The sequence below is a fragment of the Mesoplodon mirus genome, assembly GCF_964341445.2.
Source record: "Mesoplodon mirus genome assembly, chromosome: 13".
Classification (NCBI taxonomy): domain Eukaryota; kingdom Metazoa; phylum Chordata; class Mammalia; order Artiodactyla; family Ziphiidae; genus Mesoplodon; species Mesoplodon mirus.
In genome coordinates this window covers 38,449,719-38,471,273 of record NC_138989.1, presented here as the reverse complement: position 1 = coordinate 38,471,273, position 21,555 = coordinate 38,449,719, and the positions used below count along the sequence as shown (strand labels likewise).

General features: G+C 36.0%; 1 protein-coding gene across 3 annotated transcripts in view; it reads left to right on the top strand.

The window, feature by feature from the left end:
* The window catches only part of ESCO1 (establishment of sister chromatid cohesion N-acetyltransferase 1), a 68,870-nt gene that overhangs the window by 13,523 nt on the left and 33,792 nt on the right, over positions 1–21,555 (top strand). For all 3 annotated transcript variants that reach the window (XR_014295692.1, XM_082640415.1, XM_082640416.1), the window contains exons 2-7: positions 5,750–5,852; positions 9,532–9,634; positions 9,877–12,008; positions 16,331–16,448; positions 18,035–18,095; positions 19,020–19,134. Coding sequence is in view for 2 of the 3 variants with exons in the window: in XM_082640415.1 (XP_082496541.1) it covers positions 10,461–12,008; positions 16,331–16,448; positions 18,035–18,095; positions 19,020–19,134 (1,842 nt within the window). In the remaining variant the exon portion in view is untranslated. The remainder of the gene's footprint in view (positions 1–5,749; positions 5,853–9,531; positions 9,635–9,876; positions 12,009–16,330; positions 16,449–18,034; positions 18,096–19,019; positions 19,135–21,555) is intronic.

Sequence of the window (21,555 nt, the reverse complement as noted above, 5' to 3'; positions counted from 1 at the left end):
AAACTCAGTCCCAGATGGCTTTACCAGTGAATTCTATCAAGTGTTTAAAGAATTAACACCAGGCATTCCTAAACTCTTCCAAAAAATGCAAGAGGAGGGAATACTTCTTAGCTAATTCTATGAGGCCACTGTAAAACCCTGATACCAAAATTAGACAAAGACATCACAAGAAAAGAAACTATGGTTCAATATTTTTTATAAATACACACATAAAAATTCCTCAACACAGTACACGCAAACTGAATCCAGCAACATACAAAAAGGATTATACACCCTGACGAAATGGGATTTATCCTAGCAGTGCAAAGTTGGTTCAACATATGAAAATTAACAAGGTGATATACCATGTTAATAGAATAAAGGGGGAAAAATCACATAATCACCTCAATAGATGCAGAAAAAGCATTTAACAAAATTTAACATCTTTCATGATAAAAACATTCAACAAAGTTGCAGTAGAAGAGCATCTATGAAAAGCCTGTATCTAACATTATACTTACTGGTGAAGGACTAAAGGCTTTCCTCCTAAGATCAGCAATAAGGCAAGGATATCTGCTTTTGCCACTTTATTCAACATTGTACTGGAGGTTCCAGCCAGGACAATTTGGCAAGGAAAAGAAATAAAGGCATCCAGATTGGAAAGGAATAAGTAAAACTATATCTGTTTGCAGATGACGTGGTTTTATATGGAGAAAATCCTAAGGAATCCAAAAAGAAAAACCTGTTAGAGCTAATAAATGAATTCAACAAGGTTATAAGATACAAGAACAACATACAGAAAGCAATTGTATTTCTCTCTACTAGTGATGAACCATCCAAAAAGGAAATTAAGAAAACAATTCCTTTTATAGTAGAATAAAAAATAATAAAGTACTTAAGAATAAATATAACCAAAAGAAGTGCAAGGCTTGTACACTGAAAATTACAAAACATTGTTTAAAATTATTAAAGATGACCTAAATAAGTGAAAAGATATCTATGTTCAAGAATTGGAAGACATATTATTAAGATGGCAGTATTCCTCAAATTGATCCTCAGATTCAGTGCAATTCTTTATCAAAATCCTAGCTGACTTTTTGGGCAGAAATTGACAAACTGATCTTAAAATTAATATCAAAAAGCCAAAACAATCTTTTTTTTTTTTTTTTTTTTTTTTTTTTCCCGTACGCGGGCCTCTCACTGTTGTGGCCTCTCCCGTTGCGGAGCACAGGCTCCGGATGCGCAGGCTCAGCGGCCATGGCTCACGGGCCCAGCCGCTCCGCGGCATATGGGATCCTCCCAGACCGGGGCACGAACCCGTATCCCCTGCATCGGCAGGCGGACTCTCAACCACTGCGCCACCAGGGAGGCCCCCAAAACAATCTTGAAAGAGAAAAATAAAGTTGAAGGAGTCACATTTCCTCATTTAAAAACTTAACTGAAAAAAGAGCCAATGGGAGTTCCCTGTGGCCTAATGGTTAGGGTTCCAGGCTTTCACAACACTGCGTGGCCCAGGTTCAATTCCTGGTCAGGGAACTGAGATCCCGCAAGCCACGTGGTGTGGCAAAAAAGAGAGAGAGAGCGCTAAGAATATACAGGGGAAAGGACAGTCTCTTCAGTAAACGGTTTTGGGAAAACTGGACAGCCACATGTAAATGAAACTGGAACACTATCATACACCATACACAAAAATTAACTCAAAATAGATTAAAGACTTGAGCATAAGATCTGAAACCATAAAACTCTTAGAAGAAAACATAGGCAGTTAGCTCCTTGACATAAGTCTTGGTGATGATTTTTTGAATCTGACACCAAAAGCAAAAACAACAAAAGCAAAAATAAACAAGTGGGACTGCATCAAACTAAACAGCTTCTGCACAGCAAAGGAAACCAACAAAATGAAAAGGCAACCTACTGAATGGGAGAAAATATTTGCACATCACATATCTGAAAATACATGATGAATTCATATAACTCAATAAATAGCAAAAAAAAAAAAAAAAAAAAAACAGTTCAAATAAAAAATGGGCAGAAGATCTGAATGGAATTCTTCCAAGGAAGACATACAGAGAGTCAACAGGAACATGAAAAGATGCTCAGAATCACTAATCATTAGGGAGATGCAAATCAAAATCACAATGCTATATCACCTCATACCTGTTAGAAAGGCTGATATCAAAAAGACAAGAAATAAAAAGTGTTGGCAAGGATGTGGAGAAAAGGGCACCCTTGTGTACTGTTAGTGGAAATGGAAATTGGTGCAGCCACTATGGAAAACAGTATGGAGGTTCCTTAAAAAATTAAAAATAGAACTACCATATGATCCAGCAATTCCACTTCTGGGTATTTACCTGAAGAAAATGAAAAACACTACCTCAAAAAGATATATGTACCCCCATGTTCATTGCAGTGTTACTTGCAATAGCCAAGTTATGGAAACAATCTAAGTGTTCATCCATGGATGAACTTTTGTACATCAAAGGACTCTTATCAAAAATGGGAAAAGACAGCCAGTAGAACTGGAGAAAAATATTTGTGGTTCATACATCTGATGAGAGTCTAATATCCAGGTAGAAAACTGTTTCAACTCAATGATAAAAGGAAAAATGACCAAATTTTTAAAATGAGGAAAAGATTCAAATAGACATTTCTCCAGAGAAGAAATACAGATGGCCAATAAGCACATGAAAAGATGCTCAACATAATTACTCATTAGGACAATACAAATTAAAACTTCAATGAGATACTACTTTACACCTAAAAGGGTAACTAAAATTTTAAAAATTAATAATAAATGCTAACAGGGATGTAGAGAAATTGGAACCCACACACATAGCTGGTGGGAATGTAAAATGTTGCAGCTGATTTGGAAAACAGTCCCTCAGAAGTTAAACATAGAGTTTCCATATGGCCCAATGGTTATATTCTTAGGTATATACCCAGGAAACTTGAAAACATGTTCACGTAAAAACCCCTTCAGAGGGCTTTCCTGGTGGCGCAGTGGTTGAGAGTCCGCCTGCTGATGCAGGGGACACGGGTTCATTCCCTGATCCGAGAATATCCCACATGCCGCAGAGTGGCTGGGCCCGTGAGCCATGGCTGCTGAGCCTGCGCGTCCGGAGCCTGTGCTCCTCAACGGGAGGGGCCACAACAGTGAGAGGCCCGCGTACCGCAAAAAAAAAAAAAAACTCCTTCAGGATTATTCATAGCATTATTCATGATAGCCAAAAAGTAGAAACAGCCCATTTAACAATCCATCAACTGATGGATAGGCAAACAAAATGTGGTTATTTATACAATGGAATAGTATTTAGCCATAAAGCACAAGATATTACTGAAACATGCTGCAACCCTGCTTTTACCTTGAAAACATTATGTTAAGTGAAAGAAGCCTACCACAAAAGGCCACATGTATTTATGATTTCATTTATATGAAACATCCAGAATAGCCAAATCCATAAAGACAGAAAGTGGATTTGTAATTGCCAGGGACTGGAAGGGGGGTGAGAAATAGAGAATGACTGCTAATGGGTTTGGGGTGGCAAAAATATTCTGGAACTACTGGCAATTGTTGTACAACTCTGAATATACTAAAACATACTAAATTGTACACTATAAATAGGTGAATTTTATAGTCCTATCTCAAATTACATCTCAATTATAAAAATTTTTTTTTTCTGACCACGCAACATAGCTTGTGGGATCTTAGGTCCTCATCCAGGGATTGAACCCAGGCCCTCAGCAGTGAGAGCACAGAGTCTTAACTACTGGACTGCCACGGAATTCCCGATTATAAAATGGTTTTTAAAAAAATCACTTTAGGGCTTCCCTGGTGGCGCAGTGGTTGAGAGTCCGCCTGCCGATGCAGGGGACATGGGTTCGTGCCCCGGTCCGGGAAGATCCCACATGCCGTGGAGCGGCTGGGCCCGTGAGCGATGGCCGCTGAGCCTGCGCGTCCGGAGCCTGTGCTCCGCAATGGGAGAGGCCACAACAGTGAGAGGCCCGTGTACCGCAAAAAAATAAAAATAAAAAAATCACTTTAAACTTAAAAATATATTGGGTGATGTAATCTAAATATTTTAATGATTAAAATTTGAGTATATTTTATTATAATGTACTGTTGGGAAATTGGATGTACTCTTAAATTCTCAGGTACTTTCTAACATATCTTGTAAATTATCTTTCTATATAAATGTTATTGTGGGTTTTCTGAAGTGATCATTTTATGTTTTTATTTTTTTATTTTTGGCTCTGTTGGGTCATCGTTGCTACATGCAGGCTTTCTCTAGTTGCGGCGAGCAGGGGCTGCTCTTCGTTGTGGAGCACAGGCTCTAGGCGCACAGGCTTCAGTAGTTGTGGCACGTGGGCTCAGTAGTTGTGACTCGTGGGCTCTAGAGCGCAGGCTTAGTAGTTGTGGTGCACGGGCTTAGTTGCTCCCTGGCATGTGGGATCTTCCTAGACCAGGGATAGAACCCGTGTCTCCTGCATTGGCAGGCGGACTCTTAACCACTGTGCCACCAGGGAAGTCCCATGTTAAGTTTGATTATTGTTTTTTGGCCCCAATATTGATTTTATTAGAATTCTATTAATAAGTTGGCTCTGGGTTGTGGAGGGATCTTGTCAGTTTGTTAACAGGTTAGAGAACGCATTTCAGTCCTTGATTGCAAGATTTTATTTAATAGAAAGGGATGTTATTAAGTTGTATAATGCTAGGTTGATAATGATTTAACACGTAGGGCAAACTAAAGTGAAGTGATCTTAGCATACCTGAACAGGTGAGTGACAAGTACTGTAGATTTGTGTATCAGTTAACCTGTTTATTATGGTAGGTCCCAACTGCCAAATGTTAAAATATTTAGAAATTGCGAGGAAAAGAAGTAAAGTAAGGTAATTCATAATTTTTAAAATTAAAATTCTTGGCACTAAAGTAATAAAGGATATTAAATGAATTTTCTGTTTTTTCAAGTTATTGTACCTCTGAGGCTTTATCTTGGGTAAATATGGAGCTTCCCAGAAAATTTAACTGCAGTATGTATTAATCAGTTATTGCTGAATGAGAAACTGCCCTACAGCTCAGTGGTTTAAAACAGCAGTTATTTTTGCTTATATATCTGTAGAGCTGCTGTGGGTTAGGTGACTTAGGCTTAGCTGTGGGTGTGTGGGTGGGCTTTAATTCTCCCTGTGGGTTGGGCTTGACACCTCATTTGGGGTTTGGCCAAGTCTTACTGTTTGTGTTTCTTCTGGGGCCTAGGCTGAAGGGGCAGCATCTATCTGCTGAAACTCTTCTCATGGTGATAACAGAGGTAACAAGAGGGCAAGACCAACTGCACAAAGATATTTCAAACCTCTGTTTGCATACTTTCTGCTAACACCCCATTGGGCAAATCATCAGAGGCAAGGCTATGGGGGCAGGAGAGTATGCTCTGTCCACCATGAGGCCAAAGTAAGACATATGGTCAAGCTAAGCATCTGATGGGAAGGAAAATAATATACTCCTTACATGGAGGTGGAGTTTGGGATAGAAGGTAGTGGATATTTTTGAAGAAAAACCAAATCTATTATATGGTATAAAAAATGAGATGGTGACCATATTGAGTTGCATGATTTTTGTATGTCAAGTGAAAAATCGTCACTAGGCCATTGTTTAGTCTAGCTTAGTCTAAGTTGTTTTAATACTTAATAGACAGTTAATAGACAATACTGTTTTTGTATTCTCATGTTTTTTAATAGATTGTTTTACTTCAGCTATAGAATTCTTTTTTTTTTTAAGATTAACAGCCAAACACACAGGAAGTTATTAGAAGCATCATTCATTAGAAGCATCATCCATCAACCTGAAGAAAAAAGTTATATGTGATTTTCATTTCAGGAAGGTAAGTGGCCTATACTATTACAATTCAGTGCCTTCAAAGATAATTGGTCAGTGTGCCAAATATACTTAATATATTCAGAGAAATGTAACTTTTTTTAACAAGATTATATGTTTACATAATAAAATGGGGTAGTTAGTGAAAAGTAAGTTTTTTTTTGTCACACTTCTCACACTTGGTCCCGTAGTTCTCTTTCCCAGAAGTCTTCACTATTACTAGTTTCTTGTGTATCCTTCCATACCTGTTGTGTGCATAAACAAGCATATGTTTCTATATCTTTCCTTCCTCCCACTGTCTCCCTATTTTTCTTTTTACACAAAGGGAAGTATACCCTGTTATGCACCTTGCATTATTTGGCTTAACAGTGTTTCTCAGTTGTAGGTCCATATCAGTTACTTACAGTTCTATTTTTTAGACAGAGTTATTAAAGCATAATTTATGTATAATAAACTGAACCCTTTTAAAGTGTACAATTTGGTTTTGACAGATTTACACACTCTTGGAACCACCATCATAATCAAGATAGAGATCATTTCCATTACCTCCAAAAGTCTATCTCTCCCTCCACTCCTGACCCCAGGCAGTGACTCATCTGCTTTCTGTTACTGTAGATAAGTTTGCCTTTTCTAGAATTTCCAAAAAGTAGAATCACAGTTTGTATAGTCTTTGTGTCTAGCCTTTTTCATTCAGCATCATGATTGTGAAGTTCATTCATGTGGTTCCAGTAGTTTGTTCCCTTTGATTGCGGAGTGTTCTGTTATATTGACATACCACATTTTTGTTTATCCATTCACCCGACTTTTGGGTTGTTTTCAGATTTTGGTTATTGTACACAAAGCTGCTTTTAAGATTTTTGGACAAGTTTTTATGTGGAATGAACAGGATTCCTTCCTAAAAAATCTTTGTTTACCTCAGAGTCTTAAAGATTTTGCCTTTTTTTTCGTTTATAGTTTTACATTATGTCTGTGATCAGTCTCAACTTATTTTTGTGTGTTGTGTGAGGTGTTGATTTTTTTTTTTTTTTCTACTTGGATATCCAGTAGTTCCAACACTGTTTTTTTCAGACTTTTCTTTCAACTAACCATAAATGTATGGGTCTATTTCTGGATTTTCTTCCATTGATCTCTGTGTCCCTTTGTCTTGATTACTGTAGCTTTTTAGTAAGTCTTGAAATCAGATAGTGTATTTCGAATTTTTTTTAAAGGGCTTTGACTATTGTATGTGGTTTTTTTTGTTTTTGTTTTTTTTGCTTTTTCACATAAGTTTTAAAATCAGCTTGTCAGTTTCTGTATAAAAAGCCTGTGGGAATTTTGCCTGGAATTGAGTTGAATCTCATCTCTGCTTTGACATGATTGCATGATATAGTATGAGTGTATCATTAATTATAAAGCAGTTTATAATGATGGATGTTGTGGATTTTCAGTCTGTTGATCCAGTGTTTCAACGAATTTTGTATTTACTTGTGTCTGTGCACTTGTGCAAGTATATCTGTAATATAAAGTCTTGAAAATGAAATTGTTTGATATTTAGCATTTATAATATAATATTGATTGATATTGACAAATTGTCCTGCATAGACATTGAATCACCTGCAGTAATATGAGAGTAACCTGTCACAAATCCTTGCTAAGACTGTGTTGTTAAACTTCTTGATCTTTTGCAAGTCTGATAGGTAAAAAATGGTATTTTGATTTGGTTCTAATTTGTTATTCTGTTATTATTTCACCAGCCATCTGTGGTTTACTTCTGGTGAATATATTATGGTGATAAGCTTATGCTATTTCTTGCCAGTATTTTTCCCCCAGTTTTATCCCTCAAACTTGACTTCTGAATTTTGTGACAAGGCTTGAAAGCCTTTCCCACTCTGAAGACAAATACTAAAATTCTCCCAAATTTTAATGTTTTTTTATGGGGGGGGCTGTTTTATTTTTATTATTATTATTATTTTTGGCTGCACCGTGCAGTTCCCCAACTGGGGATTGAACCCACACCCTCATCAGTGAAAGCGCAGAGTCCTAATCACTGGACCACCAGGGAATTCCCATGACAAACTTTTCAAAATCTTTTTTTATCCATTGTGCTAGATGCTTTGACCCTTTTAATCTGGACACTCATGTCTTTTAATTACAGGAAAATTTCTTGAATTCTTGATTTTTTTCAGTGCTTTTTCTCTGTTTTCTAAAACCAGAATTACTGGACTGTTCTCCATGGATGGTCCTTTTTCTTCTCTTTTGTCTCCTATTTGCCACCTTGCTGTTTTTGTTCTACTTTATAGGAGATCTCCTTACCTTTATCTTCTATTGCTTCTATTGACTTTTTAATTTCTTTATTATTAGTTTTAATTTTCAAGAGTTCCTTTTTGTACTGTGAACATTCTTATATATTTGTTTCATGAATGAATTAACTTATTTTTAGTTTTTGTCTGTGCATTGTTTTTTTCTTCCAAGCTACTTCCTCCCTGTTTTTTTAAGGTTCTCCTCTTGTATGTGGTGATTCTGGTTTTGCTTATGGTTACAAGTGAGACACTAAAAACTGATTGGAAACTGTGTTTGGATGGTGGGTAGTCTCCTGCTGGTAGGGTGTGAGTGAGTGAGTGTGTGTATGTCTGTGATTAATGACTGTGGGCCCTATCAGTATTTTTTAGGTCTTTTCTCTAGTTTTGTCAAATTCATTAGAAAATGATCTTTTAGTTTCCTTCCTAGAAGGCATAGGCTAGGCTGCTGTCCTCTGGGAGTCTCTGAGTAGGCAAAGAGGGTTTGGGGTGGAAGGACTGGGTTTCAGTAATCAGTATGTGTACTGCTACTTACTCCCTCTGTTGTCAGTATGATACTTCCTCCCTCAGCTGTGACTGTTGAGCCCACAGACCAAAGACCTTTTGTTTTACTCCTTCCAAAAATTTATACCAGTCTTTAGGGAGTGATGCAGGGGTAGTCTTCTGGGTGGTAGTAATTGGAATGGCTGTGTGGCAGTCTTTCCCCTTTTGTGAGTCCCATTTTCCTCCCCATATCCCATCTCCTGGTACTGCCAATTTCTGCTTCTTGAGGGATTCTGTGGTTTACGTAGAGCTGCTTCTCACTTGGCTTTCCTCAATTTCTAATTTAGGATCAGTTTTTTTTGAGTCTGGAGGTTAGTTATTTGTCCTTCTTTGTAGCTTCTGTACATTTAATTTTTATCATCTACACTTTTGTTCTTCATCCTTTGCGTTTATGGTTTTGTCTTGCTTCGTTTTAATCTGTTGCTTTTTTTTTTTAGTGGGTATTACATGAGAGTAGAGGTAAATGTGTGTGTTTAAATCTGCCTTTTTTTTACTGTGTCACTGTTTTTCTATGAATATAGTTATTTGTACTGTTTTCCCTCAAAATAGGATTTTACTAGCTTAACCATTATATGTCTATATTATGAATTGTTTTTTGTATTTTAAAACTTTTTTTAAAACATAAAATGGATTTCATCAATGAAATGGAAATGTTGGATTTCATTGGATGCATGTACCATAGTTTACTTCAGGTTAGAAATACTAAAGTTAAGTGCTATGTGTGTAAACTGAGCTCTGAAGACTAATGGTAGGATAGGATGAAATTATGGAGCATAGATTAACATGTTGCTTAATAGATTTGATGAGATGTAAATGAATGATTACATCTTTGTACCTTTTAAACATTTTAAAATATTTTACTTTTAGGTGCTGTGTAATGTGTTGAAAGGAAATTATAAGGAATGATTTTGTCAAATTTTTATGAGTTATGGTGGCTGAAAGATCAATTCTTTCTTGTGGGAAAGGAAATGTAAGTAACCTCAAGGAATAGATGGATTTTCAACTATTCTATGCTTACATAAGACAGGTTTTCCATTATTTAAAAGACTGTACTTGGGATACTTTTTTCTGTTAGCCTTACGTATACAGACTAAATAATTCAAAAAGAGAAGTTAGAGTTTATGAAAGTCATGGTTATTTCTGTATAGTATCAGCATTGCTAAATTTCTTGAATTGTACAAAATTTAATTTTTATTTTTTTATATTTTCCAGAAATGGCAGCACAAAAGGAAATCTATATTAATAGACTATTTTATTAAACGGAAGTGGTTAGATAAGAACTTTAAACGAACAGACTCAACAAACAAGGAAAGAAACGTGTTAACTGTAAGACATGTTTCCAGTGAATCAAAGTCCAATAACTGTAGACTTCAGAAGAAAAAAGTTTTCAAAAACTTTGTCAAAACAGACAGGTCAGTGATAAATAACTCCTCCAGTAATAGGGCTAGGCCTGAAAACTGATATTAATTGAATAAAATTAACAAAATAGGTCAAACTTGAATTAAAATTTTTTCATAAAAAGTTCTGAAAATATCAGATTAGATTTAAATTTTCCTCAAATTTCTATTGCCTCGTCCAAAGTAAAGCAAATATCTTTCAGCCTTCATGCCAGCTTTTCTCATGCCGTAAGGATGACAGAAATCTTAGCAAACTAGTATTTTTGTTGAAAATGTTTATCAGTATCAGTTGATTTTTAAGACCTGCTGCTCAGTAATAATACTAGACATTCAACATTTACAACTACCAGGACACAAAAATCTCAAAAACTACTCAGAAAAGGAGGACCTTACTCAGGAATGATGTCCATTCAGGAGAAATCAAAAGAAAATTCCTCCAGTGTTATTAAAAAGAGTGAAGATAAGAATCTAGAAACACAAATTCAAGGTTCTCAAAAGAATCTAGTAAAAAAATCAGGTTCAAAGGAAGCTATGAAATCACTGGTTAAATCTTCCAATGAAAATAAAGTCAGTCAGCCTGAATTAGGAACATGCATGAGCACAAGGTCAGCATCCAGTGATAAAAAAGCTAGTAAACCTATTAATGAAAATATGGTGACTGTAAAGGGACATTCACAACAAGAATCTACAAAGCAGAAGAAATTATCTCAGAAAAAGTCAGTGCACAAAACCCCTAAATCAGATGAACAGCTTAATCGGAGATCACAAAGACTACAACAGTTAACAGAGGTTTCAACAAGGTCTCTGCGTAATAGAGACATTCAGGGTCAAGTTCAAGCAGTTAAACAGAGTTTGCCACCAACAAAAAAAGAGCACCGTAGCAATACTAAGAGTAAATCTAATAAAGTGAAAACAAATCAGAAACATGTGAAAAGAAAAGTACTGGAAATAAAGTCTGATTCTAAAGAGGATGAAAATTCTGTAACTAATGAAGTAATAAATTCCCCAAAAGGAAAAAAACGCAAAGTAGAGCATCAGACAGCTTATACTTGTAGTTCTCAGTGCATAAAAGGATCTGAAAAGTGTCTTCAGAAGAATACTAGAAAAGAGGAAACAAAATCTATGCCTGTAACTTCTTCTGAGATAAAAAGATCAAAAATGGCTACTTCAGTGATCTCTAAAAAGAATGAGATGAAGAAGTCAGTTCATACACAAGTGAATGCTAGTGCAAAATCCCAAAAAAGTCCACAGCCATCAGTGCCTGAACAAAGTATAGATAATGAGCTGGAGCAAGCAGGAAAGAGCAAACGAGGGAGCATTCTCCAGCTCTGTGAAGAAATTGCTGGTGAAATTGAGTCAGATACTGTAGAGGTAAAAAAGGAATCTTCACAAATGGAAAATGTAAAGGAGGAGAAGCCTACAGAAATAAAATTGGAAGAGACTGATACTGAAAGACAAATACTTCATCAGAAGGAAACAAGTCAGGATGTTCAGTGTAATCGTTTCTTCCCCAGTAGAAAAACAAAGCCTGTGAAATGTATTCTAAATGGAATAAACAACTCAACTAAAAAGAACTCCAACTGGACTAAAATTAAGCTCTCAAAATTTAACTCTGTGCAGCAGAATAAATTAGACTCTCAATTTTCCCCTAAATTGTGCTTATTACGACCCAATTTTTCACTGCCTGCATTAGAAATGCATCATCCAGTGACTCAAAGTACATTTTTAGGGTCAAAACCACATGATGATGAAAATAAAGCTTGCCAGCAGGAAGAAATGAAAGAAATTAATTCTGAAGAAGTTAAACTTAATGATATTACAGTTGACATTAATAAAACCCCCAAAAAGCCTCCTGAAAATTGTTGTTTGGGTAATCAGATAAAACCACCTCCTCATCAGCCATTGGATAACCAGAAGAAAGATTCTTTTGAATCAACACCAGATAAGGTAATCTATTTTCGTCATGTACATAGAGGTGTCTGAGTACTTTCTGATAAGATTTAAGTGTTTACAACATATTTTAACTTAAGAATTAAGTTGTAAAATGTTAAGGAATTCTATTTTATTAACCCAATCTTGTAGTGAGTGATAGAACTTACTGACACCTTTAGATTTCTCATATTTACATGAATGGTTGTCATTGTTTCCTTATTTTCACCCTTCATTTTTATTTTATGTGAAGCATAAACCTGTTGAAGTCTAGCTTTTTCTTTTTCCTTTAACACACTGATTTGTTTCCCTTTTCTATTAATTGTAACCGCAGAAACTATGTTTCATAGTGAGTGACTAAAATGTAGAATTTGAAGTTGGGCCCAATTCTGACCAAGTTGTTAAAATTAATTTCAGCTGGCACAACTCAACTTCCCCCACCAGATAAAATTAAAAAATTAAACATTTCTAATAGTAGAGATGCCTTTTGGTTTGACTTGTATAAAATGTCTGAAAGATGTAAATAATTCAGTCCTCAGGCTAAGAATAAAATTGTAGTGGCCAAGGATTTTTAAAATGGAAAAGTAAATTGAAAAACAGAATCTAAATAGCTGGGGGAAACTTGAATGATTATCTGAGAAGTAGTTTTGAAACCTTATAAAAGCAGCTGAGCCCATTTCTTTCCAAATTAAGTCATAGGTAAAATACCAATATATAAAAGCAATAGGCAGAAATTTTATATGTGTCAAACTTTAGCGCTGTATAATACTGGTTTTTAGAACTCCACCAATTTGTTTTAGTTACTTAATTTTATAATGAGAAAGCTGAGAGCAATAGAGGAATGTGGGTTAGGTCACATGTTTAGTTGTGCAAATAGATTTGAATTCAGGTGTTCTGATTCTCAGCCCATCATTCTTTCTACAGTGAGATACTATGAATATTAGAAGATCATTTGAGAAAAAAATCGTGGGTAGAGAAGAAAGTCAAGTCACCTTAAAGTTTTAGGAGTGATTTAAAGTTCTCTTTTGAGGCATTTGGGTCTAGAAGCAAATTTGAGTAAGGAGTCAGGGCTTGTGTCAGAAGTCCCGAAAATAGATTATTGTCTACTCTCGTGGACTAAAATTGAAAGAACTTAAAGGGAACAGATACAATGTGGTACTCTTAGATTTTATTTTCTGTGCAAACGTGAATGAAAGCATCAATTAGAAGACAATTTTTCAAATAGTGATAGTAATTTAAGTAGTGAGTGGTAGAATGAATAATAAGCGTGGCCTCTTGCAGACAGAGTGGCTTTCTCTTCAGGGTGTGCCTTTCAAAAATTGACAGCTACACTCCAGGTGTAGCTGCAGAGTGTATCTTTTTTTTTTTTTTTTTTTTTTCTTTTTGCGGTATGCGGGCCTCTCACTGTTGTGGCCTCTCCCGTTGCGGAGCACAGGCTCCGGACGCGCAGGCCCAGCGGCCATGGCTCACGGGCCCAGCCGCTCCGCGGCATATGGGATCCTCCCAGACCGGGGCACGAACCCGTATCCCCTGCATCGGCAGGCGGACTCTCAACCACTGCGCCACCAGGGAGGCCCTGCAGAGTGTATCTTTTAACTCCTTGCTGCATAAATACCTGTGAAAACTCAAAAGGCAGATAGTTTATGGGGAATATATTGAGAAATAAGAAATCCATTCCTTTGGACTAACTACTAGAATAGAGATGTTTAGTTAGACTACATTATTTTGATCTTCTATAATGCTGCTTTTACTGAGATGTGCTTTGGATTTATGCAACACCTCTATCTTGAGGAATGTTATGAGAAAGTCCTATGAAACTTGTGTTAAAATTTTTATTTACATACAAATTTACATGAGAAGTCTTGAGTTTCAAACGTTTAGAATACTACAGAGAGACCAACATTATACTTGTGTCTACCACCCAAATTTGACAAAAATTAACATTTTATTGACTTCAGGTCTTTTAAAATAAGAAAAGTACATTACAGATATAAAGACCATACTTCCCTCTACTTTCCATTCACCTCTCTCCCCAGAGTTAAATATGCTTCTCAAGTTGGTATGGATATTTTATATTTTTATTTTTGATTTCATTGTGTATGTATATATATCTATTATAAAGAATACTTAGCATTATTTGTATCTTAAACGTTTATATAAATGCTAACATAGTTTGTGTGTGTATATTCTATATATACGTATTTTTTGCAACTTGATGTGCAATCAGCACATTTGATATTTATTAATACATGGGTATTTTAATAGTTGTAAAGGAATATACCACAGTTTATTTATGTTTTCCTCTGTTAAAGCACTTCACTGATACCAACAATGTGATTACTATCACAGAGTGGTCAGGAGATGTGGTGGTGACCACACCATTTCAAGACATATTTGATTGCCTGCTGCATCTGAGACACTGTGCTAATAAAGCTACAGAAGATGATGTTTCCTGCCTTTAAGGAATTTACATTGTACTAGTCACTTAGAAATTTCTCTTCTTCCCATAAACGCTAAGATGTTTTAGTTCAGCCATCATAGTAGCTTTTGTTTAGTGAACACTGCCTCTTTGTTAGGCAGAGGAGAGCTTCATATAATTGTCACCACATTCTACAGCATGACTTCTGTTATTATCCATATATTACAGGTGAGGAGAGTGAAGCTTAGAGATTTAAGTGAGGCTTAGAGATCCATGTAAGTGATGGAGTCAGGCTTTGAACTGAGATTGGCTGGCTTCAGAATCTAGCTGGATTTATACTTGGGGAAATAGGAGAATGTAAAAAACAATCCTTAAATCATTTGAAAACTTCTGTGGCTGCTTGTAATTTTGCTCTTTTTATTATATGGTGTCAATCTCAGTACTGAAAAATGATGATGGTTGATAAGGCTGAGCATATGATAGCCCTTCTCTGAATTTTTTGGGCTGAATTTAAATTATTTGGATTTTATGAATTTTAAAGCTCAATTATTTTATGATTTGTTTTTTAAACTAGTAATTTACTAACTTCCTAATGGAGATTAAGTAGTAACATGTAATTGTTCTTACTGTTTTTAATTTTTCTGCTTTTTTTTTTTTTTCTTTTTCTTTTTTTTTTTTTTTTGCTGTACGCGGGCCTCTCACTGTTGTGGCCTCTCCCATTGCGGAGCACAGGCTCCGGACGCGCAGGCTCAGTGGCCATGGCTCACTGGCCCAGCCGCTCTGCGGCACGTGGGATCTTCCCGGACCGGGGCACGAACCCGTGTCCCCTGCATCGACAGGCAGACTCTCAACCACTGTGCCACCAGGGAAGCCCAATTTTTCTGCTTTTTAATGACAAAAATAATGTTCATTTTTCAAAAATGTAACGTTCAAAAATAATGTTACATGTTCTTTGTAACAATCACAATACAGATAGATACACACACCTACATACACATAGAAAGTTAATTGTTCACCTCCTCATTTCCATTTCTTTGAGACAGCTAATGTTGATAGAGTTTGTAGTATTTTCCTTCGGTAGTTATTTAGTATCTGCTTTGACAGAGTTCTGATTTAGGGGCTCTTGGGAATACAAAGATAAATAAAATAATAATAGTCTTTGCTCTTAAGAGTTATAGGAGATTAATAAAAAACAACTAATTCAAAATAGGAAGTGATAAGGGCATGAAAGAGATGAAGTAGATGGAAAATTTGGGGAAAGGGGATGGGAAAACTTGGAGGAGACTTCATGGGAGGGGTTAATATTTAAGTAATGACGAGTTTATACAGGGGGTAAGGTGTTCTAGATTAGCGCTATCCAGTAGAAATATAATGTGAGCCACATAAATCGTTTAAAAATTTCTGGTAGCCACATTAAAAAAAAAAGAAATTGGTAAAATTAATAGATTTTATTTAACTTGTCATATAAAAATACTATTATTTCAGTGTGTCATGAATTTTAAAAACTGAGGTGTTTTACTTTTTTGTACTAACACCTCAAAATTTGGTGTGTGATTTACATTTGTAATAGTCATACTAACCACATTTTAAGTGCTCAGTAGTGAGATGTTACAGTGGCTATTAATGGACAGTGAGGTTTAGGTAGATGAAACTCAGAAAAAGTATAGAGCCAGGCAAACATGGAATATATCTGTTGGAGAGGTAAATTTTTTGATCTAGTGTGAAGAGGAATAATAGAAGTTGATGCTGAGAAGGGTAGCTTGTAGGGAGATCATAAAGAGACTTTTAAGGCATATCTGTGTGAATTACTCCATATATTAAATTTTCTTAGTATAGTGCTAAGATTCACTGAAAATATTGGGATAAGACCCAAAGGTTGATATAAAAGCAAATATTAACGTTTTGAATTATATGTGCTTAGAATTGCAGCCTATGTTTGGAATCTAAGCTTGAAAACAATCCAGTGGAAAATACCACTACTACTGTTTCATCTCTGCTCAGTCAAGCAAAAATTGATACAGGGGAGAGTAAATTTCCAGGTAATACTTCGAAAATATTGTTTGGATTTCACAGTGGTCAGACATACTTTTGTCAGCATAACAGTAGACTATATCCACTACCAAATAAGCCTGTTAAATCCTTCTTTTAACCATTATGTTTTTCTGATGTGTGATTATCACCATTCTTTCAAGGGGGAGAATTGCTTCTGTTGATTGGCTTGTTTACAGTACTTAAGATGATTCTTTGATTCCCTACCAAAAATTCTTTTGTTTTTCAATCTTTTGTTTGTGGACTTACTTTCTGGAGAAGTGTTACTTAATTAATTGCTTAAATTAGTGGTAGCATTATTTCTCAAGTATAAATGACTGTGCTTTACCACTTCAGGTTCTTATCTTTAACCCTTAATTACTCAGTTTTCCATCTTAGTAATTCTATCTTTGAATTAAGAATTTAATCAGTTGCTGCAGTTTGTCCACTTATACCATAAAAAAACTTTATTTTTGTAACCTTATGAAAAATTTGGGGGGAATTCCCTGGCAGTCCAGTGGTTAGGACTCGGCACTTTCATTGCTGGGATCCGGGTTCAACCCCTGGTCCGGGAACTAAGATCCTGCAAGCTGTGTGGCGTGGCCAAAAAAAAAAAAAAAAAAATTAGGCAAGTATTATTTGAACTCTTGAATGGGGATTAGTGCACCTATATCAGATTAAGCACCAGGAGAAACAGAAAAGAAATTCCTAATTTCTGTTGTTTCTCTCTGGTAAAGGAAAGATACACTTGGAGCAAAATATTGAGTTCAGATAATTGCTTCCATTGCATGTCATTTAACCTTTTCTCTTAGTGGGGGGAAGGGGAAGTATACTATGAACACAAGAAATGCATTTATTCATTAGAAAATAAATTGATTATTGCATTATTTGATTAGCAATGTGATTAAAACTCCAGAGACTACAGGGGTTTTTTTGTTTGGGTTTGTTTTTTTATAAATTTATTTATTTATATTTTATTTTTGACTGCATTGAGTCTTCACTGCTGTGCGCGGACTTTCTCTAGTTGCAATGAGTGGGGTCTGCTTTTCTTTGCGGTGCTTGAGCTTCTCATTGCAGTGGCTTCTCTTGTTGCAGAGCACGGGCTCTAGGCTCACGGGCTTCAGTAGTTGTGGCTCGCGGGCTCTAGAATGCAGGCTTAGTAGTTGTGGCGCACATGCTTAGTTGCTCTGTGGCATGTGGGGTCTTCCTGGACCAGAGATCGAACCTGTGTCCCCTGCGTTGGCAGACGGATTCTTAACCACTGTGCCACCAGGGAAGTCCTACAGGTTTTTTAAAACATGTTTTCATTTATTTCCATTTAGAGATTGTATAATTATGCAAGCATTTAAACAGTTTCCTTTATTGTTCGGTGCTAGTAATTATTGGTGAAACTAGAGACAGACTTGATCTACCATTAGATCTCTTCGCAGCTCTGAAGAGTAATTTCTAGGAAGGGGCTCTAATTTTATCAAATGGTGTTTATTAAAAATAAAGCATTTAGTGCACTGAGGTTTTGTCTTTATTATAATTTTTAACCATTAGATGGAGAGCTAGTACAAAGGCTTAGTACATAACCCATCTTTTGATTAAATCACAGGTTCAGCTCCCAAACAGCACAATATACTCACTAACCAAGCATCTAAGACCAGTGATAACAGGTAAGGTATTAGTTTAATATAAGTATAAATATGAGAACTTAAGGATTTTATACCTGTAAGTTTTGAGTTTGGAGTTTTTTTCCCCTGAAAGGTGGTGCTAGTAACCCTCGGTTTTTCACATAGAGGTGATACAAGTTCTCTTTTCATTTTAGTTTTTCCTATGTCTGTACATACTATTTCGTAGCTTTTATTTTTTTACTTAATGTATTATGGGCATCTTTTCTACATTCCTTCCTCATTCTTTTAAATTCTGCAGTAGATTTCATTGTGTGAATATTCCATTGTTTAACAGTTCTTTACTTTATAGAAACTTTGGTTGTTTCTAGTTTATTCCTATCAGAAAAAAAATTCCTGCAATAAACACATATATCTTTGTCCACTTATGTGACTGTATCTAGGATAAATTCATAGCTATAGGACTTAACCTGCAGTGCCAAATTTCCCTGCAAATCGGTTGTGTCTTATACTCCCAGCAACAGTGTTTGAGAATGCTCCTTTTTCCCCAAAACCCCCATGATTACGAGTATTAGCAACATGTAAAAGTGTTTCCAGTAGCTTAAAAGCTTTTTGTTGTCTTTAATTTCAAAATTAAATTAGTATGATTTTTTAGCTTTACTCATTACTGAAAACAGTATTTAGGACAAACTGTAGTGACTCAAATGGCTAAAACTATGAAATGTAAAACTTACTTATACTGTACTTAGTGCTGCAGTTTTTGGTTTATTTCATGCAAGTTAGTTGTTTCTTTGGGTTTCATTCCCTGTTTTGGTTTTTAAAATGTTATTTTTTCCCCCCTTGGAATTGATATTTGTCAGTGTTGTATAGAAAATACTTTTTTTTTTTCCTACCAGTGATTTGAAGTGATATGGATCTATAACATTTAATAGTTTTTGTTTGTTTGTTTGTTTGTTTGTTTGTTTAAAGGGAGATACCACCAAATCATTCTTGGCCTAAGTGTAATTCCCATTTGGAGATAACAATTCCAAAAGAATTGAAACTAAAAGAAGCAGAGAAAGCCGATGAAAAACAGTTGATCATAGTAAGTATACAACTTGACCTTTTTGGTGAAATGTTATAAACATCTTATTTATGCACATTGTCAGGGAATAAATTCATTTTTTTCCTAAAGAGGTTTTTTGTCGCCATAAGTCTTAATTATGGAAATATTCTTGGTATTACGACAGCCACCCCCCCCCCAGTGATTCCATCCTGTAACAAATAATAAAAATTCAAATTTCCATACTGCTAGTTTTATTTACAACAGATTGACACTTTATTTCACACTTGTTATTTCTTAAATGTGTCATTTGATCACTACCTTTTTTTAGTAGTTTAAATATTAAAATAACATGGAGCTTAATAAATAACATGATTTTAAATATCTGTATTTTAGTGTATGTTATAATTTTAAAACTATATTTTACAGGAAGATAAACCAATAGTTAATTTGAATTAGAAAATAAGTAAAATTTGGTGGCAAGGTGGAAAAGAAGGAGATATTTTGATTGATTAAAAATCTAGGGGCTTCCCTGGTGGCGCAGTGGTTGAGAGTCCGCCTGCTGATGCAGGGGACACGGGTTCGTGCCCCAGTCCGGGAGGATCCCACATGCCGCGGAGCGGCTGGGCCCGTGAGCCATGGCCGCTGAGCCTGCGCGTCCGGAGGCTGTGCTCCGCAACGATAGAGGCCACAACGATGAGAGGCCCGCATACCGCAAAAAATTTAAAAAAAAAAAAAAAAATCTAATTTGAGGGCTTCCCTGGTGGCGCAGTGTTTGAGAATCTGCCTGCCAATGCAGAGGACACAGGTTCAAGCCTTGGTCTGGGAAGATCCCACATGCCACGGAGCAACTGGGCCTGTGAGCCACAACTACTAAGCCTGTGCGTCTGGAGCCTGTGCTCCTCAACAAGAGAGGCCACAACAGTGAGAGACCCGCGCACCGCGATGAAGAGTGGCCCCCGCTTGCCACAACTAGAGAAAGCCCTCGCACAGAAACGAAGACCCAACACAGCCAAAAATAAATTAAAAAAAAAAAAAAAAAAAAGATTAGTTTCTTAAAAAAAAAAAAAAAAATCTAATTTGAGGGCTTCCCTGGTGGCGGAGTGGTTGAGAGTCCACCTGCCGATGCAGGGGACACGGGTTCGTGCCCCGGTCCAGGAAGATCCCTCATGCCTCAGAGCGTCTGCCTGTGAGCCATGGCCACTGAGGCTGTGCATCCGGAGCCTGTGCTCCGCAATGGGAGACACCACAGCAGTGAGAGGCCTGTGTACCGCAAAAAAAAAAATCTAATTTGAGTGAGCACAGTATAAAAAAATGAAGAACCCAAAATAATAGGAACATTTAATGTAGTTCCAGTTAACATAATTAATAGGATTTTTTGGTACTAGATGATTGATTATAACTTTAGTATGGGAGAATAACTTTGTAAAAATTGTCTAGAAATTTTTGAGAAAGATTAGTGAGGGAAATAGTTGTTTCATCGAATTTAATAATGTTTTGTCAAATCAGTATGATAGTGAAACAGGATTAGACAAGTAGAATCTAGAGCTGCACTGTCCAGTATGGTAGCCACATGTGACTGTTGAGCACTTGAAATGTTGCTTGTCACAACTGAGGTATGCTCTATGTGTAAACATATATATTGCATTTCAAAGATTAGTACAAAAAAGCATGTAAAGTATCTCACTAATTTTTAAAAATATTTAATACATGTTGAAATTATAACATTTGGGATATGTTTTATTAAATAAAATATATTATTAAAATTAATTTTACCTGTTTGCTTTTGCAGTCTTTAATGTGGCTACTAATAAATTTAAAATTACCTTTGTGGATCACATTTCTATTGGATAGTGCTGGTCAAGAGTTGATGGTAATGATGATGATGTTAATGATCATAATAACAGCTAATATTTTTGAATGCATTGTTCCATCTCCTCCACTTAATTAAGTTAAGCCTTATAAAAAAGTATGAGATAGGTACTACTATTATTTTCCATTTACCAGTGAGGAAACTAAGGTAGCTGCTTACTCATTACTGTGAAAACTGCCTTCTTGAAGAGATATTTATATACCTGTGTTCGTTATTCACAGTAGTCAAAAGGTAGAAGCAACTAAAGTGTCCATCAGTGGGTGAATGGCTGAACAAAATGTGTTGTGTATGTATACAGTGGAATATTATTCAGCCTTTAAAAAGGAAGGTAATTCTGACATGTTATAATATGGTTGAACCTTGAGGACATTACCTAAGTGAAATAAGTCAGTCACAAAAAGACAAATACTGTATGATTCTACTTATATAAGGTACCTAGAATAGTCAAATTCATAGAGATAGAAAGTAGAATGGTGGTTTCCAGGAGCTGGGGGGGCGGTGTTGGGGAGCTGTTGTTTAATGGGTATAGAGTTTCAGTTTTTTGTTTTGTTTTTGTTTTTTTGGCCGCTCCTTGCGGCATGTGGGATCTT